This window comes from Thamnophis elegans, chromosome 3 (assembly GCF_009769535.1).
Source record: "Thamnophis elegans isolate rThaEle1 chromosome 3, rThaEle1.pri, whole genome shotgun sequence".
NCBI classification, from domain to species: domain Eukaryota; kingdom Metazoa; phylum Chordata; class Lepidosauria; order Squamata; family Colubridae; genus Thamnophis; species Thamnophis elegans.
In genome coordinates, this window is record NC_045543.1 from 30,331,430 (window position 1) to 30,356,853 (window position 25,424).

The following is a 25,424-nucleotide window of genomic DNA, read 5'->3' on the forward strand; positions in this document are numbered from 1 at the left end:
CTAGTTAGACATTAAAGTAAGATATCGCACATGGCTACCATAAACATCCCTCCAGAGATGTTGGGACCTTTAATCTCCTGATGACAGGAAACCAGTTGTAAAGTCATAAAACTCAGTTGTTACAGGTACAGCTAGTGATCTAACTCCAAGGCCCCCCTCCTCCCAATTGAATGGCAGTATCACTTTTAGGGATCTGACACTCAGCGGGAAAGCTTGGTTTTCTAAATAATTCAACCCCCAATTTGTTACCTCAATCTGAGTTGGCAGAAGACTCCCTAACATCACCTGGCTACATTCAAATTTTCATTGCAGATAAAAATGAAGCTTCACAAAAAAAAATGCTATGCAGTGCAATCAGAAAGTATTCCAAACTTTACATTTGTGGAGGGGAGCAAATGTGCTCCCCTTTCCATTTGTTTTTATCTGTAAGATGGCTAGAATATATTTTTGATAGACAGACTATTACCTTCAATCAATTAGATTAGCTTTAAAATGAAAATAATGCCTCTTTTAGCAATAGAATAGCACTTAGACTTATCTACCACTTCTTATGCTTTTACAGCCCCCTCTAAGCGATTTACAGAGTCAACATATTCCCCGCAACAATCTGGGTCCTCATTATGCCCACCTCGGAAGGATGGAAGGATGAGTCAACCTTGAACCTGGTGAGATTTGATCTGCGAACTGCTGGCAGACAGTGATCAGCAGAAGTAGACTGCTGTACTGCATTCTATCCCATAGTACTAGAAAAGAAAGTTAGAAATCCAAGTTATTCCTAAGGGGCAGCAAAACCAACCTGTTAGATCGGCAGTATGAAGAAACAGAGGCATCTGAGGTAACAGTAACCATTTATTGTAACAAGAACGTATAGCAACAGTAACTGTAAGTAGACCGGATAGCCTCCGAAGTTGTGCAGCCTTTTATACTCGGCTGTCAAACTGTTTAACCAATCGCCTCGCATATGACAGCCCGGCAACCGGCAGGCGCGTCTGATTGGCTGAGACGCGCCTGGCGGCTGCCGAGCTCTCATTCATAAGTGTGAGGACTTACGAGGCTATTCAACACAACCCACATAATTGACCCCCATCTAGAATATTTTCTGAGGCTTACTGAAGATATAGATAAGATGGACACAAGGAGTTATATTGCTTCTATGTGCATGCTTGAATAATTTAATTCTCTAGAAGGGCTATTTATGATAATGCACAAGAAACAGCAGAACATCTAAGAAAACCCCATTATATCAGAGTAATCCAGCAAATGAAATTGCATCGCAGAAGACTGTGTGACAGAAGTAATGAATCAAGCAGAAAATAGAAAAAAGTCCCCACTTCCTTCTCAGTTGATTGGGCAGAAATGGGAAATTATCTATAATTGTGTGAAAATACCAGCCGAATAATTACTCAAGGAGATAAGTCATTGTTGCTCTTTGGATCTAGCACATTAATGGACTAAATGATTCCATTTTTTGGTTCCTAATCTGAAATGTTGTTGACAAACAAAAGGATTTCATAATCCAATCTTTAAAAAGTGTTTCAAGTATTGGATTGCTGTGAATTTCAAATAAGCTTAAATCTGTTTTGCATTTAAAAATAAGCACCACCCACACTGTATGGTAAAACAATCAAATGTATATCAAATTTCTAGGGAGGAGTTAGAAAACCAAGTCAAAGTTCAAAGTGATTTATCATAAAGAGGCAGTTTCATGATTCTGTAGAAACAGTAGCTGAGTTTCTGCTTAGTGCAATGTTTTAAAATACATGTTTGTATCATTTCAGTTTACAGATTTCATTCTACTTGTTACATGAAAACGGCTTCTGAAAGGAAATGGCTTGGGTTTTACTTATTTTATTATTAGTAGTATTCATTCTTGCAGTTTTATTCCTTTTCAAAATGGATACTTTCCAGAAAAACAGCTCCCCAACCCTTCCACCTGGACCCAGGACTATACCCATTTTGGGAAATCTGCACATAATGGATTTCAAGAGGACTTATAAGACAATGATAAAGGTAAACCTGACGATTAACAACTATGGATGTTCTTTGCCAAAGTGTATTAATGCTGATATAAATGTTTAATGTTTATTTATCAGGTTAAGCAGTTAACTGGAATAAGCTTGATATGTTCCTTGTTGGCTCTAAGGAATCTATGGAAGTCTATAAAAATGACATTAACTTGATGTTTGCATTTGTTATATATACTGGAAGGATTATACAAAAAAATATTTGTTAATAGAATGTACATTTTTCTAATTATTTATCTGAAACTTGAACAGGTAGTTAAAATTGCCTATGACTATGTAGAGGAAGGAAAACGTATAAATCTTACATTGACATCTGTATTAATATAATAATCTGTAGGTTAATATATTTTAATAAAATATAATTTTAGTGAAATGCCCATTGTTCAAAAACTTCCAATTTATTTCCTACTCCAGAGAATTTGTCCAAAACAGCTGAATGAAAAAATATAATTTTGAACCTTACTCAAAGGATTTTAATTCCAGTTTAAATATGACAAGGTTCAAAGAATTAAAAGATTGGAAATATCTACCCTCCCCCTGCAAAGGATTTGCAGCCTGCATTAAAATGTTGAAGTTTTTACAAAAGTGTATGAAATATTTGTAAAAAATAAATAACAACTGTCAATATTTTTAAAATACTGTAAGTGTGTGAGCTTTTGCACTAGATTCCTTCAAATTCTGATATATTATATTGTTTATAAAATCAGTTGAAAGCTGTTGCATTTCTATAGAGGCAGATAAGGTTGTTGCTATTATGCACATTAATATATCACATTTTAGACTGGTAAAATGAGAGAATATGTGATAAATGGTGTCATCACAGAGTGCATTAAAAAAATCCTTTGTCCATTGATAATATCAATTCATTACTGAACATGTAAAGAAGTCTGAAGTTCCCATTTCTACAGCATAAACAGAGACATTTGTAAATAGCATTAGAGGAAAGGAATGTGTAGGAAACATAACGTTTCAAGACAGAAGCAAATATATTGATAAAGTACTCCATGTCATTTTTAATTAAGTACCTGTTTTTGTTGTACGCAAGTAGCTAATTCTTCCAAACCATTCTGATTGGGAGAACCCTATCAGATCTGTCTCGTCCTTTAGAATTAAACAAATACGCTAGCAACCTTCAGTATCAAAGAAAGATAGCAGAGAGGGTTCTGCAGTAGCTGAGAAAAATAACATGCCACATCAAGTCCAGCATAAACGGGCTGGGGGGGCGGAGCCTGTTGCCGAGGAGGGCTCAACCGAGTTCCTCTCAGAGATCTGGTCTGTATATCTAAATAAGATCATAGATATCACCCCTTTTTGGCTAAGAAAGGGGCAGGGAGTAGCTCTGTGTGCTAGGGTCTATTCGCAATCCACAGCCTTTCTCTTTTTTTTTGGCTGTGGACAGAGATTAGACCCAGCGTGAGCGGAGCTTTTATCTCCAGCCAGTTCTTCTCAGCTGCCTTTTTTGCAGCCCCAGACAGGCGAGCCCCCCCCCCCCCAGGACAAAGCAAAGTTGTTTGAAGCTAGGATTAATACGGGCGGGTCCCACTCCTGTGAGATTTATGCTTTTATTACTATCTTAAATACCAGCACCATTTGTCTTAGAGCCTTCTTTGTTTAAACAGACTTCAAAATGGCGATTTCTCTCCGTTGGTGACTGATAGGGGATGTACTTAGCTGGTTTTACCTTCCTGCAGACCGCTCCTTAACAAAATAAATTTTTTTTTTGGAAACAGAGGGGAGCGAAAACGCTGTTTATTTGTTTATTTATAATGGCACCCAGGTAAAAATCGAAGCGTCTCTCTGCAAATGTGCCTAAAGAATCTAAAGAATCTATACTGGAATCGCAGCCCTTGTCTCCTACGCCCTCTACTGGAGAATTTTTAACACAGGAATTTTTCTTTCAAATGCTTAATGATTTTAAACAAGACATTAAGGAATTTGTATTGGAGCTATATGATGATTTAAAGTCTAAAATTGACCAAATGAAGGCGAATACGTTTGCAGCCGTGTCTGCCCTGTCAGATTATTCTGCTGAAATAGAGAATAAATTGGAAAGCTTGGAGGAGGCTAATTTTAATTTGACTACTAATATTCAAATATTACAACAAAAAATTAGAGACACTCAAGAACAGCTCGTGATGATAAATTTTAATAAGAAGGCATTCGCAATAAGAGTCAGAGGATTCCGCGAAAAGGAGCAAGAGAATCTGAAACAGACCTTTGTTGAAGCCTTCAGCCATGCGGTGGGAAGCCCGGGACTTAACTTTGATTGGCAGATTCGGAAAATCTATCGCCAGAACTCGTTGGTAGCGGAACAGCGACAGCTCCCGAGGGACATAATTATATATTTTTCCACAAAAGAATCCAGAAACGCGATTATGCAAAAGTTTCATAATAACAGTCTGCGAGTTGATGACCAGGACTTGATTGTCTTCAAAGAAATACCTTTCCAGATGTTGAGAGCAAGAAGAGACTATGCATTTTTAACAAAAGAGCTTAGAAATCAACAGATTCAATATAGATGGGAGGCCCCAGCCGGCATTACGGTCACATTTGAGAATCAAAGACTTCGTCTTAACTCTGTTTCGGAGGCTCGAGATTTCTATTACAAGACTTTGAAGGCGGGACTTCCTGATTCACTTGGGAAAGAGGAGAGACAAGCTGAAGGAGAAGGCAAGCAACAGACCACATGGCTGCAAGATGGAGGGGGTAGCTTTTCCTCCCTCGGAGAAGCAGAAAAGCGGAGATCGAGGATTTAGACATTTTAAAATATTTGCCAAAGTTGTGGACTGAATGGGGGTTTGCGACCTCTCTCCGGTAGAAAAAGCGGAACTTATTGGTGGGGTGATACTGATTGTATATATGTAAAATGAATGCAGAATGATCTATGTTGTGTAAATTCTGTTAGAAGGGATTACTTTAAAACAGAAGGTAAACTGATTCTTGTTGAAAGTATTATTTGAATATGTGGAATGATCCATGCTATTTAATTTTTATTAGAAGGGAAAGCTTGGTGAAATTATTTTGAGTTAGATTTTAAATTAATGTCTGCATAAATTTGATAGTGGTAAATATCAGAGAAGCAAGGGATGAGGGTAAAATGCATGAGGAATGATTTACGTATATTGGTGGGGTGATATTGAATGTATATATGTAAAAGGATGCAAAATGATTTATGTTGTTTAAATTCTGTTAGAAGGGAAAGCTGGACGAGATTATTTTTTTAAAACAGAAGGTTAACTGATTCTTGTTGAAAGTATTATTTGAATATGTGGAATGATCCATGCTATTTAATTCTTATTAGAAGGGAAAGTTTGGTGAAATTATTTTGAGCTAGATCTTAAACTAATGTCTGCATAAATTTGATAGTGGTAAATATCAGACAAGCAAGGGATGAGGGTAAAATGCATGCGGAATGATTTACGTTGTTTAAATCCTATTAGAAGGGAAAGCCGGTCGGGATCATCTTAAGATAGAATGTAAACTGATTTTTGTGTAAAGTAATACTTGATCCACGCTGCTTAAATTTTACTAAGAAGGGAAGGTTTGGTTAGATTATTTTGAATTACTGTTTGAAAATATGGTTAAGAAAGATTATTTACGCTGTTTAAATCCTATTAGAAGGGAAAGTTTGATTATTTTTCTGTAAAGTAATATTTGAATATGTGGAATGATCCACGCTGCTTAAATTTTACTGGTAGGGATTACTTTTGAGTTAGACTGTATATTGATGCCTATACAAATTTGTATAAATGTTTATCTGAATACAAGGTTAAGGAAGAGGAACGGGAGAGTCTACAGGAGGTTGGGGTAAATAACAAAGAAGCAAGAGACGAGAATAAAATATAGATAGAATGACTTACACTATTTAAGCATAGATAAAGATGGGGGGCTGAGCTTAACACAAAGAGTTCTTTTTCTTTTTTTTCCTTTTTCTTTTTTCTTTTTTCTTTTTTCTTTTCTTTCTTTTTTCTTGTTTTTCTTTTCTTTAATATATTACTTTTATTTTTAATCCATACGAACACAAGATACTTTAGATAGAAGGCAGTGCCAGGTGTGGGCCCTGGGAAGTCGGGAGGATTAGGGATGGGGATTTATGGGGGGTGGGTGGGTGGGTGTTAACATAGTCTCAATAAGAACAAGAATGCACTTATATACGGTTGTTGTTTTTTTTCCGTTTTTTTTTCTCTTTTCTTTCTTTATATTTTTTTTCCTTGGTTTATTTTACTTTTTATCAGATTAAACAACACTTGAATAAAGGCATACACCAAGGAGGGAGGTAGAGGGAAAGAAGAGGGAGGAGTAAGGAAGGAGTAAGGGGAATGTAAGGAGGGCGTGTGGGGAGTAAGGGGAGAAGGAAGGTTTGAGGGGAAAGGGAAGTAGGAGGGGAGTGTTAGAGGGAGGAAAGGAAAGTTGGAGGGGGTAGATGGGGTGTATGGAGGATGGAAGTTCTAGGTGGGGTTGTGAATGATGAGTTGTGTTTTCTTTTTTATTTTGTTTTATTTTATTTTTTTATCTTTCTTTTTTTTTCTTATAGCAAATACCCTGTATATAAGTGATTGTAAAATGGAATGTGAAAATGAATAAAATATATTTAAAAAAAAAAAGTCCAGCATAAACGATTAATAATGTAGTGAAAATGTGATACTTGAAGAGCAACTGTAGCTTGGAAGTCAGACATTCCCTGCTTTTGAAGGTGATGGTGTCAGTCTCTTCCTGTCATCTTAGGAAACATTACAAAGCACTGGAAATTGCTGATTTAGACTCAGGATGGATTTGGGAATAACTGCTGGCATTTTATTTTCTAGGCATTTCTTAAAACTGTTTCATTTTTTTGAGGTGTTAGTGCTTGTGTACAGCTGAGAATTCAATGTGCCATGTTGTGTGTGGTAGATCTAGAATGGTGCTGCATGGAGGGTTAGAAATTAATACATCAGAAATTGTTACCATTAAAAATGTTCTTCCTGCATAGCTAACTTCTTTCCAAAACGTGACCATATTCTGTCATGAGTATCCAACGGACAGTAGTATTTTTCTGCATGTTAAAAAAAATAGTATAATAACTTCTACCACAAAAGAAAGAAAGAAATTACTTCAACCTTGAATTTTTGAGACATGATTTGTAACAGAATTTTCCTTACATGAGACTAATTGTTGATCAGAACTGTCATTCGTTTTTCATCTGCTGAATTCCAGTTGTCAAAAGAATATGGTCCCATTTTCCGTCTTCAAATGGGATGCCAGGAAATGGTGGTGCTGACTGGCTATGAGATGGTCAAAGAGGCTTTGGTGAACCAGGCAAAGGCATTTGCAGAGAGGCCCATTGTCCCCATTTTTGAGGATTATACAAAGGGCTTTGGTAAGTTATTTCATTCTGGATTGTAGTTGACCATCCTTGCAAAAATCTAATCAATATTATGTATATGTGATCCTCATTTAGCAATTGCCTCAGATAGTGGCTATTTGCTAATGTAAGGATAATAAATAGCAGGTAATAAGTGGTAGTAAACAGTAGTATAAAAATCCATTTTCAACCAGTGCATGCACCCAAATTTCTTCCACCAAACTAAGAGTAATTCCCAAGATAACTATAACCAGTTGTGTTTGATCTTTGCAGCTCTCCCTCCCTCCATTCTCTCCTTCTCCCTCTCTCACTCCCTGTGTGTCTCATGTTTGTTTATCAACCATATCACATAACAACTTGTGGATTACATGTGGAATGTTTCACCTAAAGTTTTCATAGAGGGTAACATCAGAGAACTTGGACAGCTTCTGGAAATCACAATAGATTGACTTGACTTAATCCCTCAGTGCGAACAGAGGCATCCAGAGAACAAAAGACATGGCATTTTTTATTTATTAAATGTAATGGCCACCCAACTTACTACAGGATAACTCCATAAGGAATAATTGTACTAATCCAAGAATCCAATCCTTGAACATGTTTGTTTTACTTGTTTGCAAATTTGGGGTACAGGAAATTCTAGTATTGTGCATCCATTATTCTTCATTTGCCCCAAATTATGGTACCTGACAATTTGCACAGCCAAGTCAGTAGTAATTGTTGGAATTAGCCGGTCCACTGTCTAAGGAAGGAAGTGGAGAGGGGGAGTGTTCTCCCAGAGTTCCATTTGTATTTCCTCCTATTTCTCCTTGCAAGAGACACCAGATGTATTTTTATATGCTGAACTGCAATCCTTACTCATGATAGGCAGCTTAAACTTTAAACTTCACACTTAGGCAACCATGTGATGAGAGCATGAATACTGCATTTGCTGTGCTAGAAGTAAATAAATGCTTTACATACCCCTCAATTTTTATACTCTTCAGACATATGCATTATAATGGTGGAATTTTCCTGGTTCAAATTGATCTTCAACTTGAACTCTTATATCTAATTTTATCTTTGCAGCTCTCTCTCTCCTCCATCCACTCTCCTTCTCCCTCTTTCACTCCCTGTATGTCTCATGTTTGTTTATCAACCATTGCACATAGCAACCTTTTCACAGCAACTATTTGCAGTTGGTAAACAAGGATTACATGTAGAATGTTTCACCTGAGGTTTTCATACAGGGTAACATCAGAGAACTTGGACAGCTTCTGGAAATCACAACAGATTGTACTTGACTTAATCCCTCAGTGCGAACAGAGGCATTCAGAGAACAAAAGATAATGATTTTTTTTTGTGTATTAAACGTAATGGCCACCCATCTTACTACAGGATACCTCTGTAAGGAATAATTGTACTAATCCAAAGTCCAAACCTTGAACATGTTTGTTTTACTTGTTTTCAAATTTGGGGTGCAGGAAATCCCAGTATCGTGCATTTATGGTTCTTCATTTGCCCCAAATTAGGGTACTGAGAATTTGCACAGCCAAATCAGTAGTAGATGTTGGAATTAGCTGGTCCACTCTCGAAGGAAGGCACAGCAATCCTTACTCATCATAGGCAGCTTAAACTTTAAACTTCACACGTAGGCAACTACCTGGTGAGAGCATGAACTCTCATCTGCTATACTAGAAATAAATGCTTTCCATAACCCTCAATTTTTATACTCTTCAGACATATGCATTATAATGGTGGAATTTTCCTGGTTCAAACTGATCTTCGACATGAACTCTTATTTCTAATTTGACCACTTCTTTACCTCTCCAGGTGTTATCTTTGCTCATGGTGAGAACTGGAGACAGATGCGGCAATTTTCAATAGCTACATTGCGGGATTATGGGATGGGTAAGAGGATTGTTGAAGATAAAATCAGTGAAGAGTGCAGTGTCTTGATAAAAACATATGAGGTTTATGAAGGTGAGTTGGTATTCCATCCTACAGATTTACCTGTTATCTTTCAAGGCAATCTATGTATAGAAGTTGTAGAGGAACCTTTTCAGAAAAATATGCCAATAACTTTTATTTATGAGGAATTGTTATACTAAATTAACAATTGAAGTTTACAGAAGGATACATTCTTTTCAATATGAGCACTGCTTTTGAAAATGAAAAAGTGTTGGAATTGGACTTACTTGTTCCTTCAGGCTTTTAGTCAGTGATATTCATGTGTCTATTAGTTCTGTTGACAATTTCAACTTATTCTTATGGCCCAGCATTCTCTGTTTTGGATTACAGGACTCTCTGTTAACTCACTTTTGTAATGATGGGTGGGAAGTTAGGTCCTTAAAACATCTTATTGTAACAATTTAAATTTTTTCAAGGAATACAATCATTTTAAATAACAGCAGAAACAAATTGTAGATAAAAGTTAGATTCCTCTCAAATGGGAAGAGCTGGGATTGAACACAGGGACTAGAATGCTGCTGCTCCATTTTACCTGTCATCAGAAATGCTTCTTACTCCAAATGATGCTAGTACTACATTAATGTGTAATTACTTCTGGTTTTTAAAGGATGGATCACAGAATTATTCTTTGACTTTGCTGACAGTAAATTTTAGCTCATAAACCTGTGTTCTCTTGCTATCTTCTATGCAGAGTGTAGTTTCTATGATAAGCAATTTTATCCCCAATCTTAAGGTCATGAAGAACAGGTTTAATTCTGGGATTCTTTCACAATTCTGTTTTAATTTATTGCTCATGACCAGGAAAACCATTTGACCCAGCAAGAATTTTGAAAGCTGCAGCTGCCAATATCATAGTTTCTTTTTTACTTGGCAAGAGATTTGAATATGAAGATGCTACACTGCTAAGACTACTGGAATTAATTGAAGAAAGTTTACACCTTGTAGGAACCCCTTCGGTGTTGGTAATGTAATCTTTCATATGAAATAAACTTCAACCCTACAGTTTATTAAGGTTTAATTTGTGAGATTTGGTTCTTAATTAATTAGAAAACTTGATTTATCATATATTTAGCACCCACATATTTCATAATTGTTGATAATGATGATGATTTTGAACACTATGGAACAAACCTATTTGGATAAAAATGCTTTGAGATGTCTACCATAAAATATATTCATAGTATTCCACTCTGTTAACTTGCTATCTCTCTTATTATTCTGTACTGTTTCAGATATATAATGTGTTTCCCAAGTTGGGATTCCTTTTGGATGGTCCCAAAAAAATAATGAAAAACCGAAAAGAGTTCCATGAGTTCATACAGGCCACATTCCTTGAAAATCTCAAGGAGTTTGATGAAAATAATCAGAGGACATTTATTGATGCATTTCTTGTTCGGCAGAAAAAGGTAATAAAGCATTTCAAGTATGCAAGGAATTGTAGCTGATGTTTTTTCTTTCACATGTTTTAAAAATATTCTGGCTGGTACAACAATACATGCAGCTGGGGAAAATCCTTGCTTTAGAAATGTCCAGGAAAACAGTTCCCTGGAGTGAAAGCAAGGCTTGAGTATAGTTTGGAATTTGTGTAATCTCATTCTCAGGTTCTGTGGGGATATAAACTTGAAACAAAAATAATAAAAATTGATAACCTCCACCAACCAAGACACTATTAAACAGCTAAGGCTGTTTAAAAAAGTGATCATGTTTAAAACTTTATGAAACAACATTCAAGAGCTCCTCCAAGATATAAGATTTTGCATTATTTGGCAGCTCCACCTCTTTCTGAATTCTTGAGAGGTGGCTCTCAGCAAGAATTCTTGCAGCATCCTTGATTGCCAACAGTGTTGGTCATCAAGCATTGTGTTATATATTTATTCCTTGCATAACTATTAAAGTTACTACAATGCAATTCTAACTGGAATTTTTCTCTGTAAAAAGCAATACTTTTGTTGTTTGTTTAGCAGTTGAGTGAAGCAGTCACATGTGGGTTTTACTAAACAATCACTTTCTCAATGTCCAATTGTGGTCATTCGTTGAGGATTACCCGTAGTACCACTTCTACTGTCTCTCATGGAGGGATAACTCCAGTAGGGAAACGGTCAGGTGGGCCCTTGGGAAGCAACCCTTTTATCTTTATTTATAAACATTGGAATATTAATTATTGTGATATGGGTTGGGATATGTGGTGAATGCTCTTCCTATTGGTCCAGAAACTCATCAGTGCAGGAGAAGAGGAAAGCATTCTCCCTTTTTTTAGAAATTGCAGTCTAAGGAAATCCATGGAAAAGTGAAGATAAGCTCTGAAATCTGAAGTCTTTCTTCTTCGTGTTAGCTAAAATAAAATCAGTCTTCATGAAAGAAAGCATTGACCAAGCATGTATTGAGAAGAACTGACAGAGAGAGGTGGGGAAAGTTAATCACAATTTTTCTCCATACTCATTCCTGGTTCTTCCATTGTCGCCATTCACTGAAAATCAACGTGCAACAGTCACTCAGCCTATGTACTTCCACACACAGCCAAAGCAGAAGGATGTCCTGACTTCATGTATTCTGACATACATTTCTGCCATTTCTGTCTTCATTTAAATCGAGTTCCTTTCCCATTTTCTCTTAAATTCCAAAACAGGAAACATTTTAATTTTTCTTTATTTCAATTCATTTAGTAATTCATGGTCTTTACCATATGTTTCTCATTAACATGAGTTTTAAGAAATGCCTAGAAAATAAAATGCCATAAACAGATGTGTCCATAAACTCTAATATCCATCATCTTTTTGGTCAATCAAGATCTTGGCATAATTCTTTCTGGCAGGATATGAGTGTTAAGGCTCCCTGCTAATCATAGAACACAAAACCTGTGACTCATTTTAGCCAGCATGCCACAAACACAACCAAAGGTCAGTTTTTGCTGCATACAGGATCTAAAAATATAATCTCTGATTTAAAGTTTACTTTGCAAGCCACTCCACTATAGTCTGCAACTCAATACAGATAATCCTTGATTTATGACAACAATTCAGCCTGGAATTTCTGTTACTGAGCAATGGTTGTAAAGCACAACCGAATTGCTTAGTGATGGAAATCCCTGTATTGCCAACTGCCATTGTTAACTGAACTGCAATGGTTGTTAGTAGAGGACTTCTTCACAACTGCCTAGGGCTTCCCACAACCAAACCCAGGGGAGAAACCAACAGGAAGTTGCAATCCCAAGAGTGATTGCTGCCAGATGGGGAGAGACTGAGGGTGTGCGTGGGATTTTGAGGTGCTCAAGGTTGCAAGGGAGGTGGCAGTTGAGGCTTGGGAAGGAGTGTGGTGTTGGGCAGAGAGGCAAGTGGAGAGACTTACCCCAGAAAATCCCTGCTGGCTCCCCCTTATCTTTATGGAGGAAACAGCAAGGAAGATTGCAAAAGGCACACACGTAATCACAGTCACTGAACTATAGTAAGTGCTAGATGGCTGCCAAGCACTCAAAGCAGGATGATGTAATTGTGGGAACTCCAAGAATTAGTTGCAAAGAGGTTGCACAATTTGTTTCCTATCATTTGCTGTTGCAAGGAATGGTCATGAGTTAAAGGCTATTTGTGGGAGGTACATACACGACATATTCAGGATGCTTATATTTCGCTTTCGTTTGTTTAATAAGGCTTTCTATAAGCATAAATCTCAAGTCTAGATTTAATCTTGCTCAATAAATTGCTGTAAATATATTGATAGCCTTTCCCCCCTCATTATAAATAATAATCCTTACAAATAAGCAACACACTGTCCTCCAGTTTTTGTGAAATAAAACTCTCACAGTCTTCTGACAAGAGGTGATATTCAGCCAGTTTGCACCAGTTTCCCTGAACCGGTGGCAGACATTTTGCCCAGTCTGGTGAATTGGTAACAATGGCCATCTGGGCACACCCCCAAACCAGTCTCCCTGTCACTGGTCACCCTGCCTGCCCAGTCTCCGCTGGTTTGCGCCACCTCTTTGCATACTGGCTCTCAAAAAGGCTGGTGGCTGGCTGCAGGCCACTGAAAAGTCCTCCAGTCAGCGAAAAAGCGGCTGCTGTCACCACCATCTTCATGCATTCGCATCCCATTGTCTTGCAAGTCCAAGCGGACTTATTATTCTGCTTGGACCTGGACACTATTAATATATAGTTTGATAGCCCACTGTAGATATTAATCCTAATATTTATTACAGATAAGCAAAACACAGTTCTCCAGTTTTTGTGTACTACAACTCTTGCAATCTCCTGATACTGGAAATTTGGAGGCCACTGCAACATCTGTTCATGTATGTAGATTATAGGCATACATTGAATGTCCTTGATATCTTTTCTTTATACTCTTCAGGAGAATAAGAAGTCAACAAATAGCTATTTCCATAATGATAATCTTATAGGTGTTGTGGATAACCTATTTATTGCTGGCATGGATACAACTTCAAACACTTTGTACTGGACTTTACTCCTAATGATGAAGTATCCAGAGGTTCAGAGTAAGCAGTTTTTATTTGACTGATTTTCAATACAAGTATAAAATTACCTGCCAAATAACATGGGGGATGGGATGTGGTGGCTCAGTAGCTAAGACGCTGAGCTTGTCAATCAGAAAGCTCAGCTGTTCAGTGATTCAAATTCCTATTGCCCCACAATGGAATAGGGTTAGTAGAAAAGTTAGTAGTGGAATAGTAGAAAAATAGGAACCACATTTGGTGGGAAGGTAACAGTGTTCCACGTGCCTTCGGTGTTTAGTTATGCTGGCCACATGACCAGGGAGACGTCTTCAGACAGCACTGGCTCTTCGACTTTGAAACAGAGACAAGCACCTCCCCCTAGAGTCGGGAACAACTAGCACACATGTGCAAGGGGAACCTTTACCTTTCAGGGATTTCTGGAAGATGTATCAGTCATAGAATGTGTGTTATGCTCCTATCACCTCTCATTACTGCTGAATATTAGCTAAAACTGAAGAGAGCTAAGACTTCAATATCTTCAAAAACGACTTAGATGCGGGAATACAAGGGGAACTTATCAAATTTGCAGATGATACTAAGCTAGCAGGAATAGCCAACACCCTAGAAGATAGGCAGTCCTCTCCCCCGACACCCCACTGTCTAAAGCACTTTCTTTCTTTCTCCCGCCTGAGCTCTGACAGGTGGGCGAAAGAAAGCGGCAGCCCTCCAGCTCAGGCGGGAGAGCTGGCGGGCTGCCGCTTTCTTTTGCCTGGCTGCCGCTTTCTTTTGCCCACCACTGTGTCCGCAGCTGCCACGGACATAGAGGCAGGCAAAAGAAAGCAGCAGCCCACTGGCCCACCTGAGCTGCCCACCTCTGGGCAAAAGACGGTGGCAGCCCGCCAGCAGAGGTGGGTAAAAGACTGGCCTCTGCTGGTGGGCTGCCGTGGACACAGAGAAAGAAAGCTGGCGGGCTGCCCTCCCTGCCTCTCCTACCCCTTCCCTCTCTTCACATCCCTCTCTTGTTTGTGAAGAAACAAACACACAGACACATACACACACACACACAAAGTTGCACCAGGAGGATTAATTTTGAATTCCTCTCTCTCCCTCCAACCCACATACCTTTTCCAGCTGTTTCACAGAAGATTTCAATTCTGCTCTTGCCTGCCATCATGAAAATGTAAAAATGTAAAAGGAAAAAGGCAAGAGCAGCTGAGGTTAGGCTGGGCTAGTTGCTGCCAGAGTCCCCAATGGATCACTCTGCTTAACTGTTTAAAAAAGCCTCTAAAAACGCCCTCTACAGGAGGAGGCAAGAGAACCAAGTGCCTCATCTACATAAGGAATTTTCTGGCTTTTAACCCTTGCTTAACTCTGCTTGAGTGATCATAAAGTCAGACTAGATGAGGCACATGGTTTTCCTGCCTCCTCCTATAGAGGGCACTTTTTTAGAGGCTTTTTTAAACAGTTAAGCACTAAGCAGAGTCATCCACTGTGACTCTGGCAGCAACTAGCTCAGCCTTTTTCCTTTTACATTTTTTTTTCTTTTCATGATGACAGTGGTGAAGCTCTGCCTCCCCTGCTTCCCCTGACTGCACGTCACTGGGTCCTATCTAACAAAATGAAATTCAATGTAGAGGAAAGTAAAGTCCTACACTTAGGTAAGAAAAATCAAAATATATGCATATAAACTGGGTGAAAGCAGGCTTAATAGCAGTGACTGTGAAAGAGATCTTGCAATGTTTCTGGACAAGGAGCTAAATATGAGCCAGCAGTGTGCAGTGGCAGCCAATAAGTCAAATCTATCCTAAATTGCATTAACAGAAGGATACAATCAAGATCAAGTGAGGGACTAATACTACTCTATAAATCCTAGTAAGATCAAACCTAGAGTACTGCATCCAGTTTTGGTCACCACACTATAAAAAAGATGTTGACACTCTAGAAAAAGTACAGGGGAGAGAAACCAGGATGATTTCTCATATGACTAAAACATATGAAGAACGGTTACAGGAACTGGGCATGACTAGTCTAGTGAAGAAAAGGACCAGGGGAGACATGACAGCTATCTTCCAATATTTGTGGGGCTGCCACATAGAGAGGAGGGGGTCCAGCTATATTTCAAAGCACCTGAAGGCCAGACAATGAATAGTGGATGGAAACTGACCAAGGAGAGAGAGATTCAACCTAGAAATAAGGAGGAACTTTCTGACAGTGAGAACAATCAACCAATGGAACAGCTTACCTTCGGAAGTCATGGGAGCTTCATCACTTGAGACTTTCAAGAAGAGATTGGTCTACCATTTGTCAGAAATTGTGTAGGCTCTCCTGTTTGATCAGGGGGTTGGACTAGATGACCTATAAGGTTTCTTCCAACTCTGTTTATCTGTAACCAGTTTTTTTCTGCTAAGATTTATACATTCCAAGAAGGACAATATTCCCTTAATTGATTTCTTATATCTCAATAATCATTTCATAATCTCTATACCTTAAAATATAAATAATCAATATAAATAAGACTTTTTCTGCACGGGCATAGTCATAGAATAAGATATATGGTGAATAAAAGGGAAAAATAGTACCGAAAGAAAAATTACAAGCATAGATCACAAATGATTATCTTCAGATCTGTACTATAAATGTACTTTGTAATTTTTGCATAAACTCCCATTTAAAGCAAAATGGAAATTATGGAATCATCGTGATGTGATTCTACTTTCCCAGGGAAGGTCCAAGAAGAAATCGCAAAAGAGATTGGGGTTCGTCAGCCAAGGACAGAAGACCGATTCAAAATGCCTTACACCAATGCTGTAATTCACGAAGTTCAAAGGTTTGCTGATATTGTTCCAACCAATTTGCCCCATGCAACCACCATGGACGTAACTATCAAAGGCTTCTTCATCCCCAAGGTGATTGCTGTGAAATAATCCCATCGTTAATGTTCCAATCTTAATTTATGACCTTAATTGAGCTCAAAATTTCAATCATAAGTCATAATGGATATAAAGTGGGTCACCATGTGCCCACTTTATATGCCCAATATTATGAACTTTTTTTGTGGCACTCATTAAGCAAACATTGGGATCATAAAGTGAACACTGTGGTCATTAAGTGAGTCCAGTATTCACTGTAGCACTTTTTAGCCAGCAACAAAAAGTAAATATTGGTTTCTAGCAAAAACATAAATTGCAGTCATATGATATGGGAGGCTGCAAACAACAATAAATGTGGGCTGGTTGCCAAAATATAGCTATGTGATCATATTGATCATACTGGGTAGGAAGTCCAGGACATTGGAACTTCACATCTATTGTTTTTCAGGATCTGTTGTAGGTAGCTGATAATCTATTTGCTTGTTTTTTTCCTTAAACCTTCTTGAACTAGTATTTCTCCACCATTCAATCAGAATTGAAGAAGTTTTCTAGCAAAACAAGAAAGTTCAGTTGCTTTTCAAAAGAAAGCACCTTCGGGACTCTGTCAAAGCAATTAACCTAATCAGGGCAAATTATCATTGCTTTTATTTGATAGAAGAATTTGGCACTGAAAGATTCTTGCTGACAAAAGAATGGAAATTCAAGAGGATATACTCTCTTTCACAAAGACATAAATCCTTTTCAAGATTTCATCTCATATGAATTTCCAAGGGCCAAAAAGATAGATTATGTGGACCTTTTCTATTAATTCAACAGTTAAAACAAAAGCATTTTTTTAGATGGAGACTAATTGAAGCAATACTTCAAAACAAATAGATTGGGGAGTACCATAAAAAACCCCGAAATGAGGTTTTTGGATAAAAAATATGGAGGTGAAGATTGTTACAACAGCAAGGGTATAGCTGGGGGTATTTTGTTCACTACAATTCACAAGAAAAATGCACAGTAGATTAGAAGAAAAATGTTAAAAGGATGAATTACAGAAAACCCCAACAGACTCCATTACCGGTATTTTACATCAAATTAAGTTTTTATAACAACTATCTATGTTCAACTGTGAGAGAAATAGCAACTAAATAAAAATATGTGAAGCAGAAAAATTCTGAGTTTTCTAAAAAGTCAGAAAACTGTTGGTTTATAAAAAGAAAGCAGAAAGAAAACTCTATTAAGGATACAGGATGACAACACAACTTTGATAGATAAGGTTAGCATAAAGAAATGCTTTCATGATTTTATTTACACTTACATGAAAGGCAAGAAGAATTATTGGCAAATATTGATGAATACCTAAAGAAATAGGATTTACAAAAACTCACATAAGCTCAGAAACAAACAATGAAAAGTCCCATAATAATAACCTTCCAAACATTGGAGGCTATAAAGAAAATTTAAAAAGTCAAGGCATCAGAGCCAAAAGGACTATGGTATTTCTATCACAATTTATGTTTTGAAGATCAATTCTTATTGCCATTAAAGAATTTGATTAATTTGCCTTATTACCAAAGGAAGAATAAGATTTAACTTCAGATCTTATGGTATTTTATTCATGATGATATATGTGGATTCCTACATAGAGGACAACTAAGGGACAATATAAGAACTGTTTGGATATAACGGAGTATGCCTAATACCAAATAAGAAACAAGTAGCTGTGATCCTTTTGGATGCTGAGAAAGCCTTTGATAATTTGAACTGGGATTTTACCTTCAGAGTTGTTGAAGATATGGCCTTTTGGGATAATTCTCTTGGAGGGATTAAATCTATTTATACATGCCAGAAAGCACATATTACTAGTTTTGATAAACAGGAATACCAGAATGGTACAGAACATCTAATGAAGAAACTGAAGCATTTGGGCATATTAGCTGGTTTTAAAATTAATCAAAAGAAGACAAAGATGTTCACAATAAAATAGAATAAAGGATAAAAAAGGAGAGACTAAGATTAAATATCTAGGGGTCACACTGATCAATAGGAATTGCATGTTGTTTTAGAAAATATATTAAAATATGGAATGATGTTACAAAAGACAGTGAGAGGGAATAAATTACTGTCATTATTGGGTAGACTTTTGATTATTCAGATGAATGTCTTTTACAGGATGTTATTTTTATTTGAGACTATAATGTTGTTGTCAATTGTTTTACCTTTAAAACAATGGCATAAATTTCATTGTAATAATTTCTACAATAATGTGTTAAATGAAAAATTCTCTTCTTTATATAATTTCAATGTTTAGGGCATGTACATCATTCCATTGCTGACCTCTGTGCTCCATGATGAATCCCAGTGGGAGAAACCTCATGAATTCTATCCTGAGCATTTTCTTGACTCTGAAGGAAAATTTGTGAAGAGGGATGCATTCATGCCTTTCTCTGCAGGTAACATCACTCTGTATATGTGAAAAGCTGGAAAGAATTTCAGTGCAACAGAATAGTTAGGAAGATTTTTTTTTTAAGATTATAATCATTCCTTTGAGGCAATGCAACTATGGAAAGCCATGTAAAATAATTTAAGAAGCCAAAAAAAAAAAACCCAACACCTTTTTGCCATCGATGCTTTCTTCCAGGTCAGAGAGTATGTGCTGGTGAGGACCTTGCCAAAATGGAGCTCTTCCTTTTCTTTACTAACCTCCTCCAGAGATTTACCTTCCAGCCGCCTTCAGGAACATCTAAAGATGATCTGGACCTGACTCCTGTTCTTGGACTTACGACCCCTCCCGTGCCTTACAAGACCTGTGCTGTTTTATCCTGATCTGACAGAAAAAAAACTCATGACAAGCTGTTTTCTCAGCTTTTAAATAGCTTTACTATGACAGAAAATCAAAATCTGACAACCTGATGCCATATTACATTATATTCGTTACATTTATTTTATTGGAATTCCACCTTTATTATTTTTACAAATAAGGAAGTTGTCCCACCCTTATTTTCCCAAAGCTCTTTGGGTTAAGAAGGGAGACTGACAAGCTAGAACTCTCAGTCTCCTGGTGATTAGCCCAAAGTCACCCAGCTGAAATTCATTGCTAAAGTTGGACCTGAATTCACAATCACCTGTTTTCTGGGCTGGTGTCTTAACCACTGGACCAAGCTATCTATTGTTTAGGTTTCACGTGTTGCCCAAAAGATGAATAGCAATAATTTATAGACATATGCAATATAGGTTCTGATAGGGAAGAACAGCGGGAAATCATGAAAAGCAAAGTGCTTTGAATCATTATTACTGAATTTTTCTTTTGGGGCCATTTGTTTCCTTTGGCTTTTACTATTTTCTCTCCTTTCTGTTTCTGTTTAGAAATTTTTGTTTCTTTTACTTTGAGTATTTTAATTACTTTTTTAAAAAGCAATCTCATTTGTTTGTTTTTTTTGCAATAGTCCTAATTGTAAATTTATATATTTGCTTTATAACCTATTTGTCATTTCTATTATTTCTTCAACAACCAATAAAATAATATTTTACATCAGCCATGGGGCCTTCAGCAACAGCTCTGTCAGGTTCCAACTAATGCATCCATCACAAATTGAATTCTGAGGAAATCAGGGTATGGTGGGGGAAGGGCTCTTCCCAAAACCAATGACACAGTGCGGAATGCAGCATGAACTAACATCTCTTTGCCCAACAGGGCATGCACAGTACAACTAAAATTGCTCTGTGCATGCGCAGAAGCAAAAAACAAGATGGCAGCTCCTGTGGCGCTGCTGTGAGAGCTGGTTTGGGGTGTGACAGGCCTGGGTTGCTGCTGGTTCCAGCAACCCAGGCCGCCTACTGGTTCGCGAAGACGTCTTAGCCATTAAGCCACAGGCTCTGATCCGTTATCAGCTGAGCCAGGGAGAAAGGTATATATTTAAATTACAACCCCTGGTATGCCGCAATTATGGGAGGAAGCTAACTGCTTCCATTTTCTGTCAAGTGGCTCGTCACAAGAATCCATCATGGACTCTTAATTGCTAAGACATCTGCCTAATATGTAATATAGCCCAGGTTCGAATCCCAGTAAGGGTATGGCTAGCTGATGACAGCTAAATAGCTTGAAATAGATCTATACTAGTCTCCCTTTATTTATTTATCAGCACAAATAAAAAAACACAAATATAACAAAGGCAACAGTAAAAATATTGGGTTTCTGTCGTGATGGACTCTTGTGACAAGCCGATTGACAGAGAATGGAAGCAGTTAGCTTCCTCCCATAATTGGGGCATACCAGGGGTTGTGGCTTTATATATATATATGTTATATTTATGCTGATAAATAAATAAAGGGAGACTTTATTTATCAGCATAAATATAACAAATGTAACAAAAAGGCAACAGTAAAAAATATTGGGTTTCTGTCTGGATGGTCTCTTGTGACGAGCCGAAGACAGAGAGTGGAAGTGTGACCTTCCTCCCATATTTGGGCATACCAGGGGTTGTGACTTTAAATATATATATATATATATAAATATAAATAAATATATATATATATTTATATATATATATATATATATATATATTTATATATATATATAAATATAAATAAATATATATATATATTTATATATATATATATATATATATATGTAGGTCTCTAGTTGTTCGGGTTTTCTATATATATATATATAGAATATATATATATATATATATATATATATATATATATATATATATATATATATATATATATATTTATATTTTCTATATATATATATATATATCTGTGTGTGTGTGTGTGTGTGTCTGTGTCTGTGTCTGTGTGTGTGTGTCTGTGTGTGTCTGTGTGTGTCTGTGTGTCTGTGTGTGTGTCTGTGTGTGTGTCTGTGTGTGTCTGTGTCTGTGTGTGTGTCTGTGTGTGTGTCTGTGTGCGCGTGCACGCATGTGTCAGTGACGTGCGGTGAGGATTATGGTTGGTGAGGCAAGGGCGCAGCAGCAGCAAGAAGCAACGTCCTGTGTCCAACAGGCCAGGTGTCTTGCATTTATGGCAGACATAAACATGAGACGCCTGTCAGACACAGTGGTGAGAACGTCCCTGCCGCTGCTGCGCTCCGCTGCCTCGGCCCCCCCCGGCCTTCTCCGACCCCACCGCTATGTACGACAGGCCAGGCGTCTTGCGTTTATGGCGGACATAAATGTGAGATGCCTGGCCTGTTGGACACAGTGGCGAGAATGTCCCTGCCACTGCCACGCTCCGCCGCCTCGGCTCCCCCTCCTCCAACCACATCACTGTATCCGACAGGCCAGGCATCTCGCATTTATGGCAGACATAAATGCGAGACGCCTGGCCTGTCAGTCACAGCGGCGAGAACGTCCCTGCCACTGCTGCGCTCTGCTGCCTCAACCCCCCCACCTCCTCTGACCCCAACGCTGTGTCCGACAGGCCAGGCACCTCGCATTTATGTGTGTGTGTGTGTATGCGTGTGTTTCTTCACAGCAGTGGGGTCAGTGAGGCGGGGGACAAGGTGGCGGAGCGCAGCAGCAGCAGGGACATTCTCGCAGCTATGTCCAACAGACCAGGCATCTCGCGTTTATGTCTGCCATAAACACGAGACACCTGGCCTGTTGGACACAGCAGTGGGGGGAGAGGAGGCGGGGGGCGTGGCAGCAGCCGGCAAAGAAAGGGGAGAGGAGGAGGAGGAGGAAAGTGAGTGGGGAGCAGGACAAGGCTTCCAGTGGGGGAGAGAGAGCTGCCCCTCTCTTCTCAAACAAACTCTCTCTCAAATTGAGTGTTCACCGAGCGAAGGCAAATTGAAATCCCCCAGAACCATAAGCCTGGGAAACTCAATTGCCAGCTCGGCTACTGACTCGAGGAGCGATGGGAGGGCTGCTGCAATGCTGTTGGGAGGCAGGTACGTTAACAACAAGCCCACTTGACCCTTGAGGTCCAACTTCACCAGCAGGGACTCACACCCGACAAGCTCCGGAGCAGGGATCCTACGAGGTACTAGAGACTCTCGGATAACAATAGCCACACCTCCACCCCTTCCCTGGGATCGCGGCTGATGAAGCACCTGAAAACCCTCTGGGCACATCTCTACGAGGGGGACTCCTCCCTCCGGGCCCAGCCAGGTTTCAGTAATACATGTCAGGTCTGCCCTCTCGTCTAAAATTAGGTCCCGGACGAGGGGAGCCTTGTGAACTACAGACCTGGCATTTAGTGACAGCAGCCTGAGACCAGGGTCCTGATTACTCGTATATATCCGACCCTCCCTGACTCCCTCTTTTTGGCCTCTGCCGGACCCAGTACCAATGCTGTCTGGTGCCACCTGACCTCTGCAATTGGGCCTGGCAGCGGATGGGAACATGAAAATTTGGATGAATATCACTGATCCCCACCCAGATAGAGCTTCTTTTAGCCCCATTATTTTCCTTGGGAAAAAAGTAAGTGTCTTCCAGTGCTTTGTTGTAAAAATGTGTTCAGCTGCCCAGAAAAAAGAAAACATATAATCTGGAGAATTATGGATTAAGGAGAACATATAAGGAGAATTATGGATTGTTATATGAATGAAACAACATAAATTTTGGTTTCAAGTATGTCTGTTTCCATTTGAGAGGAAATTAAAGGCTTCCTTGTAATTTTCTCAATTGGTAAGGAAGGGCAAATATATTATTTTGACCTATTAATGAATTAATTTTCAATAGTCCACCATGTTTTAGAACAGAAACTTAAAATTTCCTTTCTAGCTCTAAGAGGAGGGAAGCTTACAAGTTAATGTGAGCTCATTCAGACAGCAATAGACTATATATTTCCAATTGGTTACAGTCCTTGTTTAGCAAGCAGAATTGGGACATGTAGACGGCTTTGGCCTGGTTACGTTGGATGGCTGGCACTGAAATTCTCCCATAATTTCAATCAGAGCACCCATAGTCATGTCAGCAGCTTCTGTTACCAGCTGATTATATTTCCATGTCCAAGAAGGTACAGGACTTTCCTCTCCCCCTTTTTATGTCCTTTCCTGGGAGGAGTCGTAATTTATTTAAAAACAGTCATTAATGTGATAGAATAGGAAAATAATTGCCTACCATTTAACTTGTGAAACAACTCAGATAAAGCAATTGGTATTTTGATGGAGAAATTGAAATTGGAGGTATAATTTTATACATTAATAAGCTAGGAGTTTAATTTTATTAGTATGCAAGGGAAGATCTGCAAACCAACAAAGTGGTTCATATATCGCATTTGGCCATACGATGTTTTGTTTGGCTTCTGTGAAGCCAACCAATAGTGGTGTCTTCAACAAAGGGGAGAGTAAAAATCATTCAGTAATTTACTCTGTTCTTAGCCAGATTTCAGTTGTTTCCTTTCCGTGATTGATTATAGTTGTAATAATCATTATATTTCCAGTGCTGACACCCATCCTCCATGTTCCTGATCTGGGGTCCACCAGGACTCGCAGGTGGCAGCCACGGCATGGGGTTCAAATGTCATCATTTGCTTCATCAGCGGGTCAGCATGGTCAGATTCTCCTTGTCCTCAAGCTCTTCCAGCTCTGGTTGCCACTCCCATCATTGGCTACCATGGCAGTCTCACACACCCAGAGAATCTCCTCTCTCTGGATGTTTTTTTCAACACAACAACAAAAGGAACATGCTTCGTTTTGTCTTCTTGTCTCTCTGAAGTTAAGGAAAGTCCCAGAATCATCCCTCAAATATCCTCGGATAACAGCAACAGCCTGCAAACAGTTTTAGAAGATGAGCTTCCAGAACAACTGGTGGGCTGAAGCTGGGAGGGCTCGAAATCATGTCATTGTTGGCTAAAAAAGCCATTTTTGAATTTATTTTTCAAATGAATAATAAGCCATGACCTTCATTTCTTAAACAATTTATGAGACTATTACCTTTACAAGCTAAAAGAGGCTCTCCATAGTTACAGATTACTACTCTTTTTTGAAGCTTGGCATGCCATTTCTCAGACTTCTTCTCTACTATTAAACCACAGGGAGAAGATTGCTTCAGGTAGTCAAAATAAGGAAACATGGAACATTCTTTCTTTTGAAATATAAGGATAAATTTGTGGATTTAATCTACTACTTTTAAAATAATTAGCTGCTCTTTAATATATTGTTGTGGGTAGTTGAAATCTGCTGATTTTAAGGACTCTGATTGGCCAGGAATAAATAAATAAATAAATAATAGTCTGACTACTAGAGGGCGCTATGAGGATACCTAATTCTGAGCTAGTATCTGTTATTAAAGAGATTCTTGACCAATCATTAAAGAAAAATCATCATTTAGTAAGTCAAAATATACTAATTACACAGAGGATATTAAAATAAAACAAGAGACACAATTGGGTGTATAAAATTATCAGCCTACTTTTTCAACTTTACAAATACTGGATAACGCGAATAACCTAACTGTAACTAGGGAACCGTTAAGGATACATGGGTTCAGATGTGCAGTCACCTGTCTTGCATATAGACAAGTTCAGTTAGCTTTTAGGTCTTTAAATTGTCTAAAGCACAAGGGTTCCTCTAATATACTCTCCTCATAATGGATCTTAAATTGGTGAAATAATGTAGAATCATTTGGTCCCATCCTAGTATTTAAATCCCCACATATTATAATTGCAGCTGTGGAATGTTTGTCAAACCACTACGGATCATTCTTTTTATGTGCTCCAAAATACTCTTTACCAGATTGTTCTTATTAAGAGGAGTAATATAAATGTTAAAAAGCAAAATATCTTCAAGTTTGGATGAGGGCAAGGTAGTCACAACCCATGGCTGTAAAGAAGGCAATGAGACACATCTGAATTGCAAG

The 25,424-nt window shown here is 38.3% G+C and overlaps 1 protein-coding gene across 2 annotated transcripts; it reads left to right on the forward strand.

Moving 5' to 3' along the window:
* The first annotated feature begins 1,710 nt into the window (after positions 1-1,710).
* On the forward strand, positions 1,711-24,757 carry LOC116505848 (cytochrome P450 2K6-like). 2 transcript variants are annotated; one of them, XM_032213285.1, is made up of 9 exons: positions 1,711-2,010; positions 7,218-7,380; positions 9,178-9,327; positions 10,117-10,277; positions 10,548-10,721; positions 13,657-13,801; positions 16,481-16,665; positions 18,929-19,070; positions 24,007-24,757. In XM_032213285.1, the coding sequence occupies exons 1-9, from the start codon at positions 1,828-1,830 to the stop codon at positions 24,348-24,350; spliced, it is 1,647 nt and encodes a 548-aa protein (XP_032069176.1). In that variant the 5' UTR covers positions 1,711-1,827; the 3' UTR covers positions 24,351-24,757. The 2 variants fall into 2 exon arrangements, with proteins under 2 accessions (XP_032069176.1, XP_032069177.1); XM_032213286.1 differs by lacking the exon at positions 24,007-24,757 and adding an exon at positions 19,259-19,989.
* The last annotated feature ends 667 nt before the right edge of the window (positions 24,758-25,424 follow it).